The following is an 18,868-nucleotide window of genomic DNA, read 5'->3' on the forward strand; positions in this document are numbered from 1 at the left end:
AGCTGGGGGGATTCCTGGGGGGTTGTGGGGCTACTCTGTGCCTTATGCTCCCACCAGCTCCTCCATCCCCCTTTCCCCTCTGGAGAGCCAGGCTCAGGGTGGGGGGGAGATCAGGGGGTCCCCCGGAGAGACGAGCAGGGACATCTTGTCGAGGCCGGGAAGGTCGTGAGGACGTGGCGCTTGAACTTGAATTAGATGGTAATTGCGACGTGCCTAATTACAGGGAAAGAGCAAATCACTCCGGTGCTTCATAAAGTGTCTGACACGGAATAACGAGGATAATTAGCAATCAGACGGGAAGCTGCAGCCTCCCCGTCCCCTGAAAGCCCCGGGGAGCCCTGCTCCCCCTCCCTTTCTGCAGAGCATCTGCCCCTGTGTGGAGTGGTTTGTCCCCCCCAGAATATGACATCTGCCCCACTCCCCCCAGTACGGGACATCAGCCCAGAAAACCACTCGAGCTGGGGTGAGGTGCAGCTGGTGGCTGTGTCCCCCTGCCCAAGGGGGTCTGGGGGCCGTGCCAGCGTCTCTCCCCGTGCGTGTGCATGCCCAGGTGTCCGTCCCCACGCGTGTGCGTGTCCAGCCGTGCCGCTCGTGCCGGGTGCCAGCAATGCATTAATGCTGGCTGACGCTAGAGCGCACCAGAAGCATGTCGTGACATCCTCCCGGGGACACGGCTCCCAGCAGGGCCACCTGCCCCGGCCACCTGCCCACGGCCACCCCGGGGTGACCCCAGAGGCACCCACGGCCACCTCGCTGGGGACCCTGGCTGCCCTCAGCGGCCGCAGGGGACGTTGTTAATGGTGTCAGGGCTGTGATTGATGATGCCTAATTGCACTCAGAGGGATTGGGAGGGGTGGAGAGATGTGGTGCCCCGAACCCCCCCCCCCCACCATCCCAGCCTGGCTACTATCAACCCTGGGGGGCTGGGAGGAGCACGAGGAGCATCTGGCTCCCAGTTAGCTGCACCTTTTACTGATGCTGTAGTTGGTTTAGGGAATGTGTCCCCTCTTGGGGAGGCTGTGCTGTGCTGTGCTGTGCTGGGGGACTTACCCCAAACCTCATGTCTCCCCATCCCAGAGGAGTGGGATGGAGGAGCATCCACTGGACAGCACTGCCACAGGCGGGGGCTGATCCCACAGCCTCCAGCCCCCTCCTCAACATCTGCCTGTATGTGAGATCTGTCTACTCCTGCCACCCAGGGGGAACTCACTACCCTTGGGGAGGTAACAGGCACCCTAAGGCTAAGAAACATCCTCCCTCTGGGCATGAAGGGACCTCCTGGCCCCAAAATGCCCCTGGTTGGGGGATGCCAGGCTGCTTTGGTGGCTTCACTCCAACTCCTGCTTTCCCTGGAGGCCCTGCAGCCACCTCACTCCTGTCACCAACCACCTCACAGTCTGACACCCACAAGGACCATCCCTTTGTCCCCTTCCCAGCACCTCCAGGGAAGCCTACAGCAGATCCCAACATGGTTTTTGGACTGGTCCCACTGCTGGCATTGCAGAGAGGGCTGGGTATGCTGATGTCACTGCAGGGATGGGTGTCCCTGGGTCCCAGGGCAGGGTGGAGGTCATGGTTCCTTGTCCTCCTATGTGCCTGTCTCCTTGCTGCCTCTCCTCCTGGTTTCTCCTTTTTTGTTTCCCCCTCTTGGAGCAGCTGTTCTCTAATAAGCTGTTAATGATGATACAGTAAGTAGAAGCGGAGAGTCCTGCGGGAGCTGCCACGATTTGTGTAATTGGCCTCAGAGGAGACAGAAGTATCTAATATTTACATGCCGGTATTAGTCCCCTGGGAGCCTGTCTGGGCTGGCACAGGAGGCAGCTCCCAGCCTCAACCTGTCTGCTCTGAGCTGATGGATCCTCAGATCTCTAATGGATGGCAATAGCCAGCTGGGAATGGGGGGGATCTCCTCCAAGAGCCTGGGGATGGCCAACCATCCCCACAGCTCAGCACCCATCTGGTTTGTGGGAAGACTGGGGTTTGGCTGACCCTTCAGAGGGAAGATGTTGCGGCTTGGGGAGCCCTGTGCTGGTATAGGATGGAGGCTGGAGCTGCCCAGGGTGGATTTACAAGGATTTTGACCTGGCTGTCAAGGCACAAACATGCTCCTGAGCTGGCTGATGCCCGGAGCAAGGAGCAAGAGTTGGAGATGGATGCTTGCCATCTGACCACCAAGGCCCCTCTTCCCTGTGCCAAAGGGTGGGGTGGATTCCTGTGAGCTGTGCCAGAGCTCCTGGATGGGCAGGTTTGGAAGCAGTTGTGTTCCTAGCTGTTCAGGTGAGCTGTGGGGCTGGGTGGCTGCTGGTGAAACTGCCTGTAGGGTTCCTGCCTGCAGCCCTAAGGCCATAATGGAACAGGAAACTGAGGTGTGGCAAGGCTGAGAAGCAGCCTGCCCGCCCTCCTGCTGGCCCTCACCCTGTGGGGGCCTTGCTGTAGCGTGGACACGATGCCCACCAGTGCTTTCTTGTGTTCTTCTGTACCCCTTGGCGTCCCCAAGTCTCTGGAGCTGTCCCCCTCTTGCCAGGGGTCAGACACTGGCCAGGTTTGTCTCAGTGTCACTGCCACTGAGCTCTCTTGGGATGCCAGGGCTGTGCTCACTCTGGTGTCCACATTCCTGCACCCCCAAAGCTGCCAGCACCCCTAAGGGAGTGATGCCAGTGGGTAGGGGCTGGCATGGAGGCACCCAGCCATGAGCAGTGGGGCCAAGGAGTGGGTACATCACTGTTCCCTGCCTGGGGCAGAAGATGGGGGGTCCCATGGCACCCCAACCCATCTCCCACTGCATACTGGTGTGCTGGAGGGGACCCTCAGCATCATGCTGGATTGCATCAACCTCCAGCCCCACAGGATTGTGGGACCTTTTCCACCCAGATTCCTGCTGTCCCATTGCCTTGGCAACCTCCAGTATGGCAGCTCATCACCTTCTGCAAGGGGATGTCTCGCCATGTGCCCTCTCACCATCCTTGGGGTGCCTTCGAGGGGGAAGAGAGGGATGTGGGGAGCTGTTGTGGGTGGCCAGGAGGGTTATTTTGCAGGGTGCCAGGCTTGGCACCGCCGTTCACCCTGCAGAATCAAAGGCACAGTGTTTTCTAACTGTTTTCCAAAAGACAAGTGGGCAGCTTTGCTTTGGAGGTGGCTGGCCTCATCCTGCCCGCTGGGGCTGGGCTGGGCGCCACCAGGACCTGGCATCCAGGGTTATCTGGGGGCTCCAGGGAGAGAATTGGCTGTAGGGTGGAGGTCACTGAGTCCTGGTGAGCTCGTGGCAGGGATGGAGGCGCTTGGGTGGAGCCTTACGGGTACATGTTCGTGTTGCAGGGGTGAGGAGCTGTTGGCTCCTGTCCATCCTTCCCTCCCTCCTTTCTTCAGCCCTCCCTCCCTCCCTTTTCCCGTTGTCCTATCCACACTGGATGTTCCAGCTTCTCTGTCCCTGGCTTCCTGCCAGCCCTTTCCCACACTCCCTAATCCTGGGCTCCAGCCCCGGCTGCTGATGCTCTGGGAGCAGCTGCTTAAATCTCCCCAAGCCAGGGAAGCGGGACCCGGCCCTTGACCTCCTGGAGAACCCAGGGGGTGGCAGGTTTGGCGGGGGGACAGCAGGGGTGTCCCCAAGTCCCCCGCTGTGTCTGCCACCCCTTGTCCAGGGCAGGGTGGATGGATTCATATTGCCAAGGAGTGCAATGAGGGGTGCAAGGGGCAGCACCCCTGGGTGCTCAAAGCCTCTTGTGGGGTGCTGGGGGGTGTTCACTGCCCCCCATGCCCCCTGTTCTATGTGTGTTTGGGGGGCAGGATCCCCCCACCTCCTTCCCTCCCTCCTGCCTGATCTGTTCAATCTGCTAAGCAGGGGAATAGTGCAGCCGCCATCTGTGAGCCTGCCAATAATGGGATTAACTCCTTCCCCTGGCCGGGGCCGAGCCTGACGGCGTTTCTGGCACCCCTTTCCATGGGGTACCCCCTCCTCCCACCTGCCGGGGGCAGCCAACCCGCGGGGACATGCCGGTGGTGGTGTCCCAGGGCAGTGATGTCCCAGGGCTCCTGGGGACAGCCCCAATCTGCCTCTACACAGATCTGAGTCTCCAGCACGGACTCACCCCCTCCTGCCTCAGCTCCTCCCTCCTGCCTCCGTGTACCCCTGCCTCAGTTTCCCCCGCCTCAGTTTCCTTCTAATCTCAGTTTCCCCCTCTCCTGCCTCAGTGTCCCCTTCTGCCTGGCAGGGGGGATTTTGGGCATTCCAAAGGACTCTGCGCTCTAGGCAGGGCAGGAACCACTTTCCCTGCGTGGGAGTGGGGACACGAGCAGGGGGGCCGCGCTGAGCCGTGCCTGAATCCGTGCGTGGCCGTGGGTCTTGGTCCTCGAGGCGGAGGAATGTAGGATGTGAGCCCAGCCCCCCGGGATGCTGCCGGCGAGGGATGAGAGCCCTCCCCCTCCCTTCCTCCGGGGCTCCTGCCCAGGGAAGGATGCAGGATAGGAGCTCACCCCCCGGGACGCTTCCCGTGGAGGGATGCGGGGATGCAGGATGCAACCCCAACCCCCCGGCGATGCTGCCCGGGTCTGGGGCAGAGGCGACACTCCACGTGGGGGGGGGGATGGGGGGGTTCACGAGACCCCCCCTACACCCCTGGAGCTTCCAGCCCTTTTCCCGGGGGCGGGATGCCCCCGCTAATCCTCTTAGGCTGCGCCCCGGAGCAGCTGGCGAGGCTGGCCCGGCCGCTGCCCATCCTCCCTCCCAACAGGTGCCCCCCGGCCCCCTCCCCGCCGGGGCTGGGCGGGGGGCTCGGGGCTCCCCGCAGCAGGCAAGGCCCCCCTCCCCTTCCCCCGGGGCCGGCCCGGGAGCGCTCATTAATTATCTAATCTTCCCTTTATGTTTAATTTACAGCCCCGCGCGGCTCTGGCCATATGCTGCTTTTGTTGTGTCTGGCTCTTTGTTGTGGCAGGCAGCGGGGGCTGGCGAGACCCCCCCCCCCCCCCCCCTTTGATCCCCCCCCCTCCCCAGCGCCACCCTCCAGCCACCCCCGCGGCACGGTGGCGAGCCCCGCCGAGGGGGTAAGTGCCTTTTTCTCGGTTATTAATTTCCCTGACCCCCCCACCCCCCACCCCATCCCCCCCCCCCCCCCCCCCCCCCAACACTGTGTGTCCCCCCCCTCCCGCCTCTCGCCGGCGGCTCGGGATGTGATCGCGCGTGTGCGTGTGCGCGGCGCTGCCTCCTCCCGCTGCTGCCGCCGGGGTCACCGCGCTGCCCGCGCCCCGCACCGCCCGCGCCCCGCACCGCGCCGCGCAGGTACGTGCAGGGCAGGCAGCTGCCCGTACCCTCCCCTCGAACTGTGCCCCCCGCCCTTACCTGTACCCCCCACCCCCTGGCTGTACCCCCCCATCTTCTCCCTGCGCACCCCCTGCCTGTACTCCATCATCCCCTGCCTGTATCTCCCGCCCCTGCCTGTACCTCCCCACCCCCTGGCTGAACCCCTCATCTCCTCCCTGTACACTCCCTGGCTGTAGCCCCCTACCCCCTGTCTATATGTCCCCACCCCGTCCTGTACCCTCCCACCCCCCTTGCACCCCCCACCCACTGCCTGTACCCCCGTGCCCCCCATCTGTACCTCCCCCACCCCTGTCTGTATCCCCCCTGCTTGTACCCTAACCCTTGCCTGTACTCCCACCCCAAAACCTTCCTCCTGCCCCCCCTTTATCTTTGGGTGGGCTCCCCCCCAGCCTTGAGGGGGTCCTCTTTGGTGGGGTGTGTGCAACCCCAGGGATATAGCCCTGCAACACACCCCCCGCCCTGACTTGCTGCGTGTGCCTCCCCAGCTGTGCTGGGTGGGGGGGTGGTCAGGGGGTGCCCCTGCTGTGGGTGGGTGTGAGGACATGGAGGGGGGCACAGTGGGGAGCCTCCTGTGGCACCTGGACCTGTGGTAGGTACTTGGGGGGCTCTGTGGAACTTGCTGCAAACTTTTGTGAGGTGCTGCCAGGTTTCTTCTGTGCTCCCAGTTTGTTATATGTTTTTTTTAAAAAAGTAGTAAAATGATTTCTCTGCATCCTGGCAGGCCCATATGTTGCTCTAGTGGAGTGCACAGGGTGGGCATCCCAAGCCAGAGGCTACAGCACATGCAACCCACCCTTGGGGGGTTCAGGTCTGGTTCCCGGGGGGCAGCAGTACTTGGGAGGGGGCAAAGGATTTGGGACACTTGGCCACTGGCAGCACAAGGCTCCATCTGTGGGTGATGGGGGGGCACCCCTGGGTGCTCTGCTGGGGGTACTGAGTTGGGATTCATCCCCTGTGAAGGATGCTGGTGGCTGGAGGACCCTGGGAGTCCCTATGGAGTTGCCCACCTGGGCTTTGTCAGTTCTGCTGTGGGCAGGGAATGCCAAAACTTCCACCCTGGGGCTTGGGCAGTGTGCAGGGATCTGTGCTTGTGTTGTCTGTCCATCTGTCTGCACCTCCTGCAGCTGCTGCCCAGTCCCTGCCAGCCTGGGGCAAGGAGGGCAGCCACCCTCCCACATGGTGGAGTCGTGGGCAGGGTGGGTGCCAAGTTGCCAGCCTGCTTTGGCCTCAGGATCTGTGTTCTGGGCCAAGCGTTGGGCTTGGAGAGCCCTGGCAGCAACGTGTAAGGTCACCATGACTGCTGGTGAGGTGGCCCTGCCAGGGCGTGCTGGCTCCTTTGTACCAGGAGCGTGAGGTGGTGGCAGGAGCTGGACCTGGGGTCACTGAGTCACTCTCCAGGTGAACAAACCTCCTTTCATGGGCACAGGAGGCAACTGGCTCCTCATGCGTCCTGCTGTGCCACACATCCTGGGGTCTCTGGCAGTGAGGTGACACCCCTGCTGCAGAGAGGGAGCCAGGGTGGACACCACCGCCAGCACCCCATGACTTTGCATGTGACTGTCCCTGTGCAGCCCCCGGTGCCATCAGGGTGACTAGGCTGGCCCTTTTTGGGGTTGTTTTCTTCCTGCCAGGTGTGGGGAGCTGAGGAGGGGTCGTGCCACCATAGTCGTTTGTGGCAGGTGGCCACTGCTGCTGTCTCTCTGTGCCTGTCCCCATACAAAGCCCTGCTGCTCCCTCCCTCCCGGCCCCACGCCGCAGGGCCACTTGCCAGGCCAGTAACCACGGCTCTGTGTCACAGCGGGTTTGTGCTGTGTGTCAAAAGGAGCCAAAATGTGATGCTGGGGCCCCCCTATGGCTGCCCACCCTGTGCCTGTGCCCCACTATCCCTGCCAGCTGGGGAAACTGAGGCAGCAGGGCAGGAGGCGGCTTGCCTGAGAGATCCAGTGCCAGGACTGGGGAGAGCAAACAGGATTCTTGGCACAGGCTGGCAGTGCTGTGCTCTGCCTACAGGCGAGGGTTGCTCTTTGCCGGGTGTGCTGTTTTGCTGCTGTGCTGCTCCCCAGCTCTAGCACTCTGGGGACCACGGCTCCGTCCCCACAGGTGACACCCCCCCACCTCGGCGCTGGTGAACAGGGCAGTTGTTCCCCCCCAGGGGTAGCCAGTGCCCGGCGCTGTGTGTGGCGGGGCTGGCACGGAGAGCGGGTTGGCCTTGGCCTCCTGCCTGCTGCCGTGCCCTTTTCCAGAGGCAGCTGCCTGTGGGCATGGCTTGGCAGCCGTGCTGCCTGCGGGCTCGGCCAGGGCAGGACCCCTGCTCCCCTGGGCCACTGGGACACCTCGGCACAGCGTTGCAACACCCGGGGTCACAGCTGTCATGAGTTTGCAGTTCTCAGTTCAGCAGTGGCTTTTTCTCCCAGGTCTCTGCACCAGCTCCATCCCTAGAGCAGAGCCTTTCCAGGGCAGGCTCAGAGGGGACAAACAGGGAGCCGGTTCTCCCTGCCCTGCCAAAAAGTCCCTCTGGAAAGGTGCCCAGTGGCGTCACCCCTGTAGAAGTGATGTGTCAGCTCTGAAAGCACCTGGATTTCCACCTCAGAGCTGTGTGCAGGAGGGGGCTGTTCTGCCCCCGCTTCCTGGATTAGCTGGAGCTCTTGGGGGGCGCAGAGCATCTCTGGGGTGGTGACATCCCGTGGTCCATGCTTGGTTCTGTGCATCCCTCCCCTCCCAGCTCGCTTGCCAGCTAATGGCGCGGCTTATTCCTATGGCTTTTTAAGTGCTTAATGGCGCGCGGGGCTAATGATGCAGCTCCCTCTGTTCATGCCGCCTGGATAGACGGATGGTGTTGGGGCTTGGCGCTGCCTGAACCTCCAGGAACGGGACAGGGATGAGAAGGGGCCCAGCCAGTGCCCTGTGATGCTGGGGGCTGTCAGCGGGCGTCTGCCTGCCCGCCTCTCCTCCCTCCTCTCCCCTGCACGGCTGCTCGGAGCAGTAATGTCACCATAAACGATATTTATCACGAGGTGATAAAAATCTATTTCCAGCGACCTCTTGGAAATGGCCCTCATAAAACCAGGCAGCAGACGGAGGCAGGAGGCAGACAGCGGGGAGGGGGCACGGGCAGGGAAATGGCTGTAATCAGCTGCGGAGCAGGGGCTGGATCTGCTGGGGAGCCAGCCCTGCTATTCCCGACCCCGGTAAATTGATGGCAGCCGTGAAGGCCAGAGGGCTGCCCGGGCACAGCTGGGTGGATGCTCGGGCATCTCAGGGCTTGGGCATTGTGGGATGCAGCATCCAGGCTGTGAAGGGAGGACCAGAGCGATGTTTATCTTTAGGCAAGCGGGATGTGAGGCTTCTACCAGCCATCCAGGGATGTTCCTAAAGTGATATCTCCACTTGGAAGTGCTGGATCTGGTCCTGAAGCAGAAGATTGGGATGGGATGCTGAGCTAGCCATCTTTCCCTCAGTGCTCAAAACCATAGGGAAGAACCCCCACTGGCAGACATTGCTGAGTCACCCATTGCCCCCTATCCATCCTGGGGGGCCACTATCAGTCCTACAGCCCCCTCCAGCTCCATCCCTTCAGTTCTGATGGCTGGGTGCTGATTCAGCATCCTGACACTAATTACTCAGCCCCTCCTGGATGCTGGCTGTAAATTCTCCAGCAGGAGCAGGCTGGGCAGCAGAAAGCCTCCCTGGCTCCTTTCCTTGCTGACCTGAGCAGGGACCTGTGATCCTGTGTAATTCATCAGACTGCTGAGTCAGCAGGAGGGTGCCTTGGCCTCCCCCACCCACCTTTGGGGTCCACTGCCCCCCCCCCCCGAATCCCTCCTCTTTGCTGAGTGTCCCTCCTGGCTGTGTGACACTCAGCCTGGCTCTGTCCCCACCATCATTAGGGACATCCTCCCAACTGCACCCTGGGTGATGCTGCTGCTCTGGGCACCACTGGGGACTTCGCCGAGTTGGGGGAGCACAGGGCAGCTGGGCCACCTTTGTGGGGCTGGAGAGGTGGGATTTGTTCCTAAAAATGGGGACAGGGCAGGACCCCCTATGTTGTCCCCTGGGGAAGTAGAGATGTGGGGGAAGACAGCTCACAGCTGCAGGGTCTAATCTGCTGCCCTGCTGAAGAGACTTTAATCACTTCAAGTAATTAACCAGGTGGGGCAATGGCTGGACCCAGGGTGTCCCCTGCCTGGAGGTGGCTGCCTTAGTGGGGGACACAGACTGGCGGGGAGGGGGCTGACTGGCGTGCAGCTCCCAGATGTGGGTCCTTCCAGGGCTGTGCCAGGAGGGGACAGTGGGGAGAGGATGAGGACATCCAGAAGGATGGGAACATCATTGCTTGCATGTTCAGAGCCCTCAAAATCCCCTTGGAGAGATGTGGTGCCGCTCAGGGACCTGATGCCACCGCGGAGCTGTGTGCCCACCTGCCCGGCATGCCCGGGGCGCGCGGTGACACAGCACAGTGTGTGCGGCAGGTATTATCCTGCATTAAAGTTTCCCCTTGCAGATGGTTCACGCTTAATCTGCGGCTTAACACAGCGCCGGACCTGGCGGTAAGTCCGTCTTTAGATGGCAGGCGGGAGCCGGGAACGGGCGCTAAGCTGCCCGTGGGATGGAGAAGGGGGACACGGTGGATTGAGGGACACGGATTGAGGCTTTAATGCCTCTGCGTCGCAAGCGGATTGCCAAACCGGCGTGTGGCCCTCGCTGGGACCTCGGGGATTGCTGTGATGTGCCACCCCCCCAAGCTGGATGGGGACCCCCTCCCATGTCCCCTCGCCCAGCATGGTGAGCTTGGCAGAGCCTTGCACCCACCTGGGTGCTTCTCCCTGCCTCAGTTTACTCCCGAGTGTGCCGCGGGGATTGTCACGTATGGGAACATCCCGAAAACATGAGCCGCTGTGGGGTGGGTGGGATTTTCCAGAGTAAAAAGCCCCTTGGGGCAGCTGCCTCTCCCCAGGGCAGGTATTTAGGGTGGCGAGGAGGGGACGTTTGCTGCAGACTGCCCGGCAGCTCTGGAGCTGGAGATGGGTGAGCTGGGTGCTGTGCCGGGCTGTGGTGTCCCTGAGATGGGGATGGGGAGTGTGGGGCATGGAGTAGGGGCTGGGCTGAGCACAGCATGTCCCGTGGGATCTCAGCAGGATTTGGGTGGCAGGCAGCAAGCTGCATCCCTCCCCTCCTGGTATGGGGCTCTGTGGTCATGGAGGGACCTGGAGCCAGGGCTGTGAAGTGGTGGCAGACAGAGGTGGGAGCTGCAGAGACTTCCAAGGCCAGGGAGTCACTGCTCCAGTCAGGGTAGTTTGTCTCAGTGTGGAATGGCCCTATTTCAGCTGTTAACTCTGGAGTCTAATGATGATGGCAAAGGCTGTGTGCTGCACAGCCTTGACAAAATCTGTGCATATTTGAAAAGGCTGATTGTTCCCTGCAGGGCCAGGACCAGGAGTGGCAGTGCTGCTGCCAGCCCTGCTGTCCGTGCATGGGGAGGGATGCTCACATCCTCCCTGCCTCAGTTTCTCTGCCTTGAAAGCAGGATGGAGGGAACATTCCCCAGCCTGGCAGACATAAACCAGAGCTGTGTGTCCCCATGGTGGGACAGGGATTGCTCCAGCACTGAGCAGGGAGTGTGTCCCATCGTGCCCAGCCAGCCTGGCCCTGGGGCGATGGGGAGTGAGCATGGAGGGCTCTCGTTGTGGAATTGGGGTGATGTGGGGCTCAGCATCAGGTCTTGGCATCCCTGATGCCTTGTACATTGCCACCAGCCGCGGCTCATCCCACAACCTGGGGAAACTGAGGCACGGGAGGTGACACGGCATGGCCAGGGCTGTCGAAGCAGCGAACAGCCTCCAATCCCTATGCCCAGAGCCCCAGAGGAGCTCGAGGAAAAGCCGGGAGCGAGCGGCTGTGTGCCCCCCGCCTCCCCCTCCATCACCTCCCTGTTCGCTGGCGAACAAATGTCTGTTCTTGCAAAAAAAAGAAGTGACAGGGGTCGGCGCAGCGCTTTCCACATGACCTGCCCGGGAACAGAGGACGTCTTTGTTAATCCAGCGAGCTGTCAGTTCAGCCTCTTCACAAAAGGCATAAACCACTTATTGCTGCTCTCACCCCTGACCCCGGATCCGCCTGCGCGCCCTCCATTGTGCCGTCTCGAGGAAGCTGGCAAACAATTTCGGCTCCGGCTCCCCTCCCCGCCGGCGGCTGCACGCGGGGGCTGCCGCTCGCCCCGCCGGCGTGGGGAGCCGCTGCGGGGGACCCCCCTACACACACCACCCCCCCGGCCTCATCTGCGCGCCCGCCGCCTCGCCTGGCAGCTGCTGCGAGGGGATGGGGGCTGCCACAAAGGGACCACCTCCCTCCCTCCCTCCATCCCTCCCTCCTAGGGCTGCCGGAGCAGCTGGCTGGAGCCCACAGGCTGCGGAGAGGGGATGCTGGGTGCTGCACCCTGTGGCCCCCCGGCCGAAACCCCTTAATGAGAGGGGACAAAAGCTCCTTAGGCAGGGTCCCTGGCTGGGACGGGCTGGGACGGCGGCTTTAGCCAAAGCCGCTTATGGCCCGGCACAAAGCCGCTGGGAACAGCCCAGCTCCCTGGAGCCGGCATGGATGGGGTGATGCTCACGCCCCGCCGGCCTCAGGGTGCCCGGGGGGTCACACGGGGTGACAGCCGAGGGAGGGGGCTGAGCATGTGCCGCCCACCCCGTTCCCCTGTGCCCAGCACCCGGACCCCGCGGCGGGGCCGGTGGGTGCTGGAGCAATTAGATGCAGTCACTTTGGGGCTATATATAACCCAAATTGCTGCCTGCAGCTCGTTAGCTGCTGTCAGAGCCACTGCGGCCGCGGCGCTGAGGTGGTGTCGTGGGGGGGGGGGGGGCTGGAGTGTGACACAGGGATCTGCTGCTCCCCAGAGATGGGGGAGGGAGGGAGTGACTGTGGTTATGCTGGGGTGGGCACAGGGTCAAACCCTTGCTGGGAGTGGGGTCCCCAAGGGGGATGTGCTTCACTCCAGGTGCTCCCAGTGTGGTGCTTCACTGGTTGGTGCAGGGTGGGCTGTGGTCACACACAGGGGTCACGGTCAGGCCTTTCCCTGCCTGGTGGCACAGCCTGGCCCCTGGGCCAGGGTGCTTAGGCTTGGGGGGCCACTGGTACATCCCTTGCCCATGCCAGTGCTGTTTCCAGCATCATCTCCCCATATGGCATCCAGCCTGACCACAGTCTCCAGCCCCTTCCATCCCTGCCGGTTCCCGCCTGGGCTCGCCGGCACGTCGCGGCTCTGCCGGCACACACCGGCCCCCGCGCCGGGGAGGAGCGCGGCACCTCGGGCTGTCTGGGGGCAGCTGCAAGATGAGTGCGAACATATTGTGTGGGCTCCTGGAGCAGGCGTCACGGTGTCGCTGCTGGAGAGCGAGCGGGAACCGCAGCCCTGCCGTGACAAACGGCTCCGGCACAGCCGCAGCCATGCCCACGCGGGCGCCGCGGCACAGCCAGCATTGCTGCTGCACCGCGACACAGAGCGGGGATCCGGGTGGGCAGTGATGCTCATGGGCTGGCCCCCAGCACACCGTGTCACCTGCCACCACTGTGACCCATCTCTCTGGCTCCATTAATTTCCCGGGGGGTCCACATCCCAGTCTTGGGAAGGGTTAACGGCACCGTGTCTTGCTCTGGAGCCTTTTGTTTCTTTCCCATTTTTTTCCCCCCCTCCCCATTTTAATGAGGGGTTAGCACTGCTGTAATTGCAGGTTCCAACTTTCCACCAGCAAACACGGCTGAGAAACTTTAAACACAGCGGGGATGCACGGATCCAGCCACCACCCCTCTTGTGGATGCCCACTGGGGCCAAGCCGTGCCACCAGCAGGGACCCCAGCTCTCCAGGGAGACCCCAGCCTGCTTTTGTGGGAAAACTCTCTGTTTTCAGGCGGCTGGGATGAGGATGAGGAGGGCAAAGGCTTCCTGGAGGGAAGAGCAGCTGGAACCGTCGGGGGGAACACACGGCAGGGGCTGTGGCCGCCGTGACTGTGATAAAGCCCCAGCGGGAGCCGGGGTCTCCAGGGCCTCACTGACAAAGGGAGCCAGGGGAAGCCCACTCCCACAGCCCTCAACACTCCAAAAACACCTTTTATCCTGAGCGCCGCCTCACAAGGCCTGGGGGTAGATGGGAGATGGTAGGGGTTTGTCCCCACCAAGCCTTACAGCCGGGTGCTGGTGCTCTCTGCATCCCAGGAAGTGCAGGATACAGCCCCTCTGTGCCGAGCATCCTCCTCACCTCATCCCTTGCTCGTTCGCAGGAGCTGGCAGGCGGGTTGTGCCAAACCCCATTGCCGGTGCAGCTGTGCCGGTGCTCGCCGGGCTCCGTGCCCGCCGCCCTGCCGGGGTGATGCCAGCCAAGAGCCGAAGTGCCAGGATTGCATCCACCCCCAGTGCTCTGGCTGCTGGAAGCATGGGGGTTTTCCGAGGTGCTGCCACCCGGGAGGGGGGTGGAGGTTGGGGTGATGCAGCGGGGGCTTTGCTGTGCCCTCGGCATTCCCGTGGGCGGTGTTCCCGTGGGCAGCATTTCCCGTGGGCGGTGTTGCTGCTGTGCACGCTGCAGCCCGTCCTGGCGGCAGGCGAGGCACAGGGGAGGTGGAATGGGGAAACTGCGTTTTTGGGTGTCCTAAAGGCACAAGAAATGCATTGGCATGACCTTCTGTGTGCCGGATCCCTTACTCTTTGCTTTCCTGTTCCATTACTGCCATCCTGAAGCTGGGGGGAGAGCTGAGTGCCCCAGCAGGTATTTAGTCCACTGGGAGCAGAAGGAATGTGCCCTTGTCAGGGAGGGATAGGTGTGAGGACACCAGACACAGAGACACCTTTCCCTGCCCTTGGTGCCATCATGTCCCCTGGCTGCCTGCCCGAGGCACCAAGCTGAGGGCCTGGGAGACACCGTGCTGATGGTGGGGGTCACAGGTGACATAGGTGACACGGGGTCTGTCAGTGGCTCTGTGCCTGTCCCTTGAGGTCACCAGCTGTGTTTTGACCCCTCTTGAGCTTTCTGTGACCTTCATACTGAGGACCCGCCGGGGTAGATGGGGACAGATGCCACACAGGGGTAGGTTGAGGAGTGTCATGCCATGGGGTTGTCCCTGCCACCTCTGGTTGGTTCCTTTTCTCCATGGTTCTGTCACTTGTGGAGCTGCCCTGCTATTCCTGCCCATCTCCCCTGGCTCACAGCCCTGCATGCCAGCTCAATTTTTCCTGTGTTAATAACATCACATAACGATGTCACATTGATGTCACCTCACTGCACACCTACCTCTGACCTGGATGCTGCCTGTGGCTGTGCCCTGTGTCCCTGACCCCCGCCATGGATGTCCTGTGAGCTATTGCAGAGTTGTTCTTCAGTCCTTCTGTCCATCTGCAAGCTTCCCTGATGCATGTCATGAGCAGGCCGACCTCAGCTCGGGAGGTCACCTTTGGGAGGTGCAGATGCTGGTTCCCTGTCTCCATCCCTGGGAAGATGCAGGATAAGCATCTCCCAGAGCCAGGACAAGCTGATCATCACCACAGTGGGACATGTCAGGGGGGCTACCAGCCCTCCCCTCAAATTTCAACATGGGGTGGCAGAGCACCCTTCCCTCCCAGCCTCTTCCCGAGCACCTCAGGGTGCTTAGCAAATTAACACCCCAATCAACCCGCTCACCTCTAATTGGGGATGAGTCTTTGAGAACGTGGCTGGGGAGGAAGGCCCCCCTTCCAAGGGGCTGCTGCCATGCTTTATCTGGGTGGACAGATCCCTCCTAATTGAGCAGATATTCCGTGTTCGCAAACAGATGGCTCCTTTGCATCAATTATTCCTTATCTGTGTAACCAGGGATGATTTGCTGACAGATAGCGCCGGGTGAAGTTAAAGCAAGGAGGCGGCCGGTGCTCCATGCTGGAGCCTGGGGGGTCCCAGGGGACATGGGCGGTGAGGGGGGGATGGATCCAGGCTGCCCCTTGGGCAGGTGGGACCCATCTCCTGTGCTTTTGCATCTCAGCATCTCTCGGCAGGAAAATAGAGGGGGTGGGGGCTGCCACTGCTGTGGGGCTGGTGGGTGGGTTGGGGTGTAGGTTGGGGCCTGGGGGGCTGCTGAAGGTCCCCAGGGAGCAAAAGGAGGGTACCAGTCTTGGCCCAGCCACTAAAATCCGCCTTCTCCACCACAACCCCAACCCGGTGCTTCCCAGCTGTGTCTTGCCCAATGCTGCTGTGACGCATGACAGGGAGTGATTAATGCTAATTAATGATTAGTTGCTCCAGGTATCAAAGTGCACCCCAGCCCTTTCCCATGCCCACAGGTTGGGGATTGCTGCCTGCTGCTGCCTGTGGCATTGCCCCAGGAGGAGGAGAGGTGGCACGGCATCCCCCCCGAGACATCCCTGCCACCTCCACGGAGTCCACACCAAGCGTTCAGGGATGGGAACTGATCCCTGGGCTTGTCCCCTGCCCGCTGTGAAAGTCACCTTCTGTTAATCATTGGGAAAGAGAAGAGCATCCCGCCATCACCAGGGCAGCCGGTGGCACCCCGCCAGTTGGAGCTGGTACGTGGTGGCACTCGAGGACTCACGGGATGTGCCAAGCACTCGCGGTTGTGCGGCGCTGCCATATGGATTCCATAAATTAAACCTTTCCAGGAAGCAAATGGTAAATTTGTATGTCCGCTCATGTGCGTGGCTCATCGAGTCTGAGGGCTTCCCAGCAAAACAACCGTCGTGCTTCAGCTCTCCACGTTTGTGGGAGTAATCCCAGGAAAAATGGGATCAACATCAAATCCTCACCATGCTGCAGCCATGGCCCTAATGTCCCAAAATTAGGAGCACGATGTCCCCTATGGATGCCACCTGTGGCAGGAGGGAGGTCACCCTCATCCTGCCATGCCTGGCGTGAGCACAGCATCCCAGGGACCTGTTCAGGCCTTGGTCTGAGTGATCCATATGTCTATCCCAGAGCGGCATGGCAGTGCTGGGATGTGTGTAGTGTTGCTGGATGTTGCTTTATTAAAGCTAAAGAGGAGTGGTGACAGCCTAAGCTGTGTGCCTGGACACGCCTGACATGGGAGGGTGACAGCTACAGCAAACCTGGGGCCACAGCAGCGCCGGGGGACACCGGGGGTCAAGGAGAGGGACCGAGGGGGGCAGCGGGAATGTTGTCCCCATCCCAGCAGCACATTTTCCTCACCCGCCTGGCAGGGAAGGCGATGAGGGGTTGTTGATCTCGAGTAAACACTGCCCGGTTGAGTAATCGGGAGCTGCCTAACCGGCCAGCTGCCGCCGGCGGGCGAGGGGACGCCGCTTTGATTCATGTCCTCACCCCCCCTCCAGCCTTTCTTGTCTGGCTGTGCTGGGAGCCATCGGCCGGATCCAGCTGTAGCCCCGCGGTGCGGGCTGGCGTGCGGCTCCCGCGCCGGCCACGTGCACCGGCCGGCAGGAAAACAAAAGCATCTTCTGTCTGTGCGCCCCCACCCCCCCCCCCACCCTGTGGCCCCCACCCCGCACGGCGGTGCTCCAACCGGGAAAGGGAAAGGCGCTGAGTCTCTGTCCTCCTTCTCTTCCAGGCGTCCTCTTTGTCCCTGGAGACGGTCACCACCAAGCCTGTGGCCGGAGAGCCCCGGGTGGCCGGGGAGAGCCCAGGGACGGGCAGTGCTGCCCCAGACATCGGCCAGCGGACGGCTTTGGATGTGGAAGGCGCGGACGCTGGAGCCACAAGTAGGTGATGTTGGGTGATACCAGGGGGATACAAGGCTGCCATGGCCAAGGGCTGTCCCCTGCCCCACTGTGGGGTGCACTGTCAGTCCAATGAGCTGCTTGGGTCTCCTGGTGAAGGCTCACACCCAGAGGCCTGGGACTGCGATCCGAAACCCGCAGCCCCACCAGGAAGGTGACCCTGTGGCACCGCAGTCCCTGCCTGCTGTCCTTGGGGCCGTGAGTCAGGCCGTGGGTGCCAGGGAGAGCCATGGCGTTGGGCTGGATGTGCTGGGGAGTCGGGGAAGCCCCCAGGGCTGGGACAGGCCACGGCTCCTGGGACTTGGCCGCCCTGTCCGTCAGGAGCAGCAGCATTTTTAGGAGAGGTATCATGCGTGCTTTCCGCCTGCCGCCTCCCTGGACCAGCTTGTTTGCCAGCCCTTCCCGGCAGGCGCGCCGTGCCGTGTTGTGCCACGCCAGGCTCCTTTGATCCGGTAACAACCGCCGATGCCGGTTCCTGGTGTTGGGCTGGGAAGAGTTGGGAACCGCAAGGCGCAGCGGGCAGGAAGCTGGGGTGGACAGGGAGTTGTGGGAGTGGCAGCCTGGGGGCCAGGGGGCTGCTTGGTGGGGGGGTTGTGACCCACTTCCCCATGTCCCCAAGGAATGACACTTCCCAGGAAGGTGGTGGCCCATGTCACCCATCAATCAGCCCCATAGGGATTCAGCCCCAGTTTGGGACCCTGCAAGGCTCTATGTCCCCCGGGGGGGTCGGAATGCATTTACAAGCTGCTCACAGCCCAGCCGGCAGTGGCGTGGACACAAGCTGGGAGCTGTGGCCTGGAACGGGCCCGCTGGAGTCAGCCCGGGATTTATTACCCTGCCAGTGGCTGCCGGGCAAAGGTGACAGTGACTAATGGCTTGTTACACGCCTGCCACATCTCATCTGTGCACCGCGGCCGGCTGCTGTGCTCCCACCCCGGCGTGCAGGCAGCCTGCATCCCTTCCAGGGGGGAACACAGGGGCAAACCCCCCCTATGCCCCCACAGGGACCTTGGCCAGAGCAGGTGATAGTGACAGTTGGATGGCTTGGCATGGAATGTGTCTCTGTGCCTAGGATGGAGACCTACTCTGTCAGCATTCCCTGTGGCCAGGTGTAGTCGGGCTGGCATGTCAGAGAGTACCACCATGTCTTGGGGGTGGTGACACATCCCAGGGTGTCCTGGTGAGCCTCGTGTGACACATAGGGCTTCCCAGTGCACAAAACCCCTTGGTGGTTTCCAAACCATGAGCCACTGCTCTGCCAGCACGATGGCAATTCTATGTCAGGGTGGCTGGGCTGAGATGCGGAGGGTATCCTGCGTGCGTGTCCGGATGGATGCTGACGGAGCCACAAATGCATTCACTAGGAAAATTAAAAAATTAACAGGCATTGGCTCGCTCTAGATTAGTAAAGGCAGGAGATAAAAGCGGCTCTTTATACCTTGTGAGAATTGCTGATAAGGGCATTTGTTCCTCTGTATTCTTTAAAAAGAATGCAATAAAAATTTAAAATAGAACGGGAAAAGGGAGACAGAGGGGGGGGAAAAGCACGAGGAGGGCTGGGGGGGGGTGTCAGGCAGCACTGGCACTGCGGCAGCACCAGCGTGGGGCCTGTTGGAGGAAGAGGAGGATGATGGAGGGGGCGAAGAGGTGAGGGTGAGCTGGGAAGGGATTTGGATGGGTGTGCTGGTGGTGTGGCAGTTTGTTTGGGGATGGCTGGGTGTCCCTGTCGTGGTTTGTGTCTCCTCCTGTGGAGATGCCAGTTCATAGCTGGCAGTGCCAGGATGAGGTTCCTTGCGGAAGCCTCTCTCCTGCCCAGGGAAGGTGGGGGT

General features: G+C 61.8%; 1 protein-coding gene across 1 annotated transcript in view; it reads left to right on the forward strand.

Moving 5' to 3' along the window:
• Positions 1 to 18,868, forward strand: part of GSE1 (Gse1 coiled-coil protein) — a 111,110-nt gene that overhangs the window by 18,238 nt on the left and 74,004 nt on the right. Inside the window, exon 2 of the mRNA XM_027646954.1 lies at positions 16,871 to 17,021. Within this exon, the coding sequence (XP_027502755.1) occupies positions 16,871 to 17,021 (151 nt within the window). The remainder of the gene's footprint in view (positions 1 to 16,870; positions 17,022 to 18,868) is intronic.

The sequence above is a fragment of the Corapipo altera genome, unplaced genomic scaffold (genome assembly GCF_003945725.1).
Source record: "Corapipo altera isolate COAL_440 unplaced genomic scaffold, ASM394572v1 62, whole genome shotgun sequence".
Classification (NCBI taxonomy): domain Eukaryota; kingdom Metazoa; phylum Chordata; class Aves; order Passeriformes; family Pipridae; genus Corapipo; species Corapipo altera.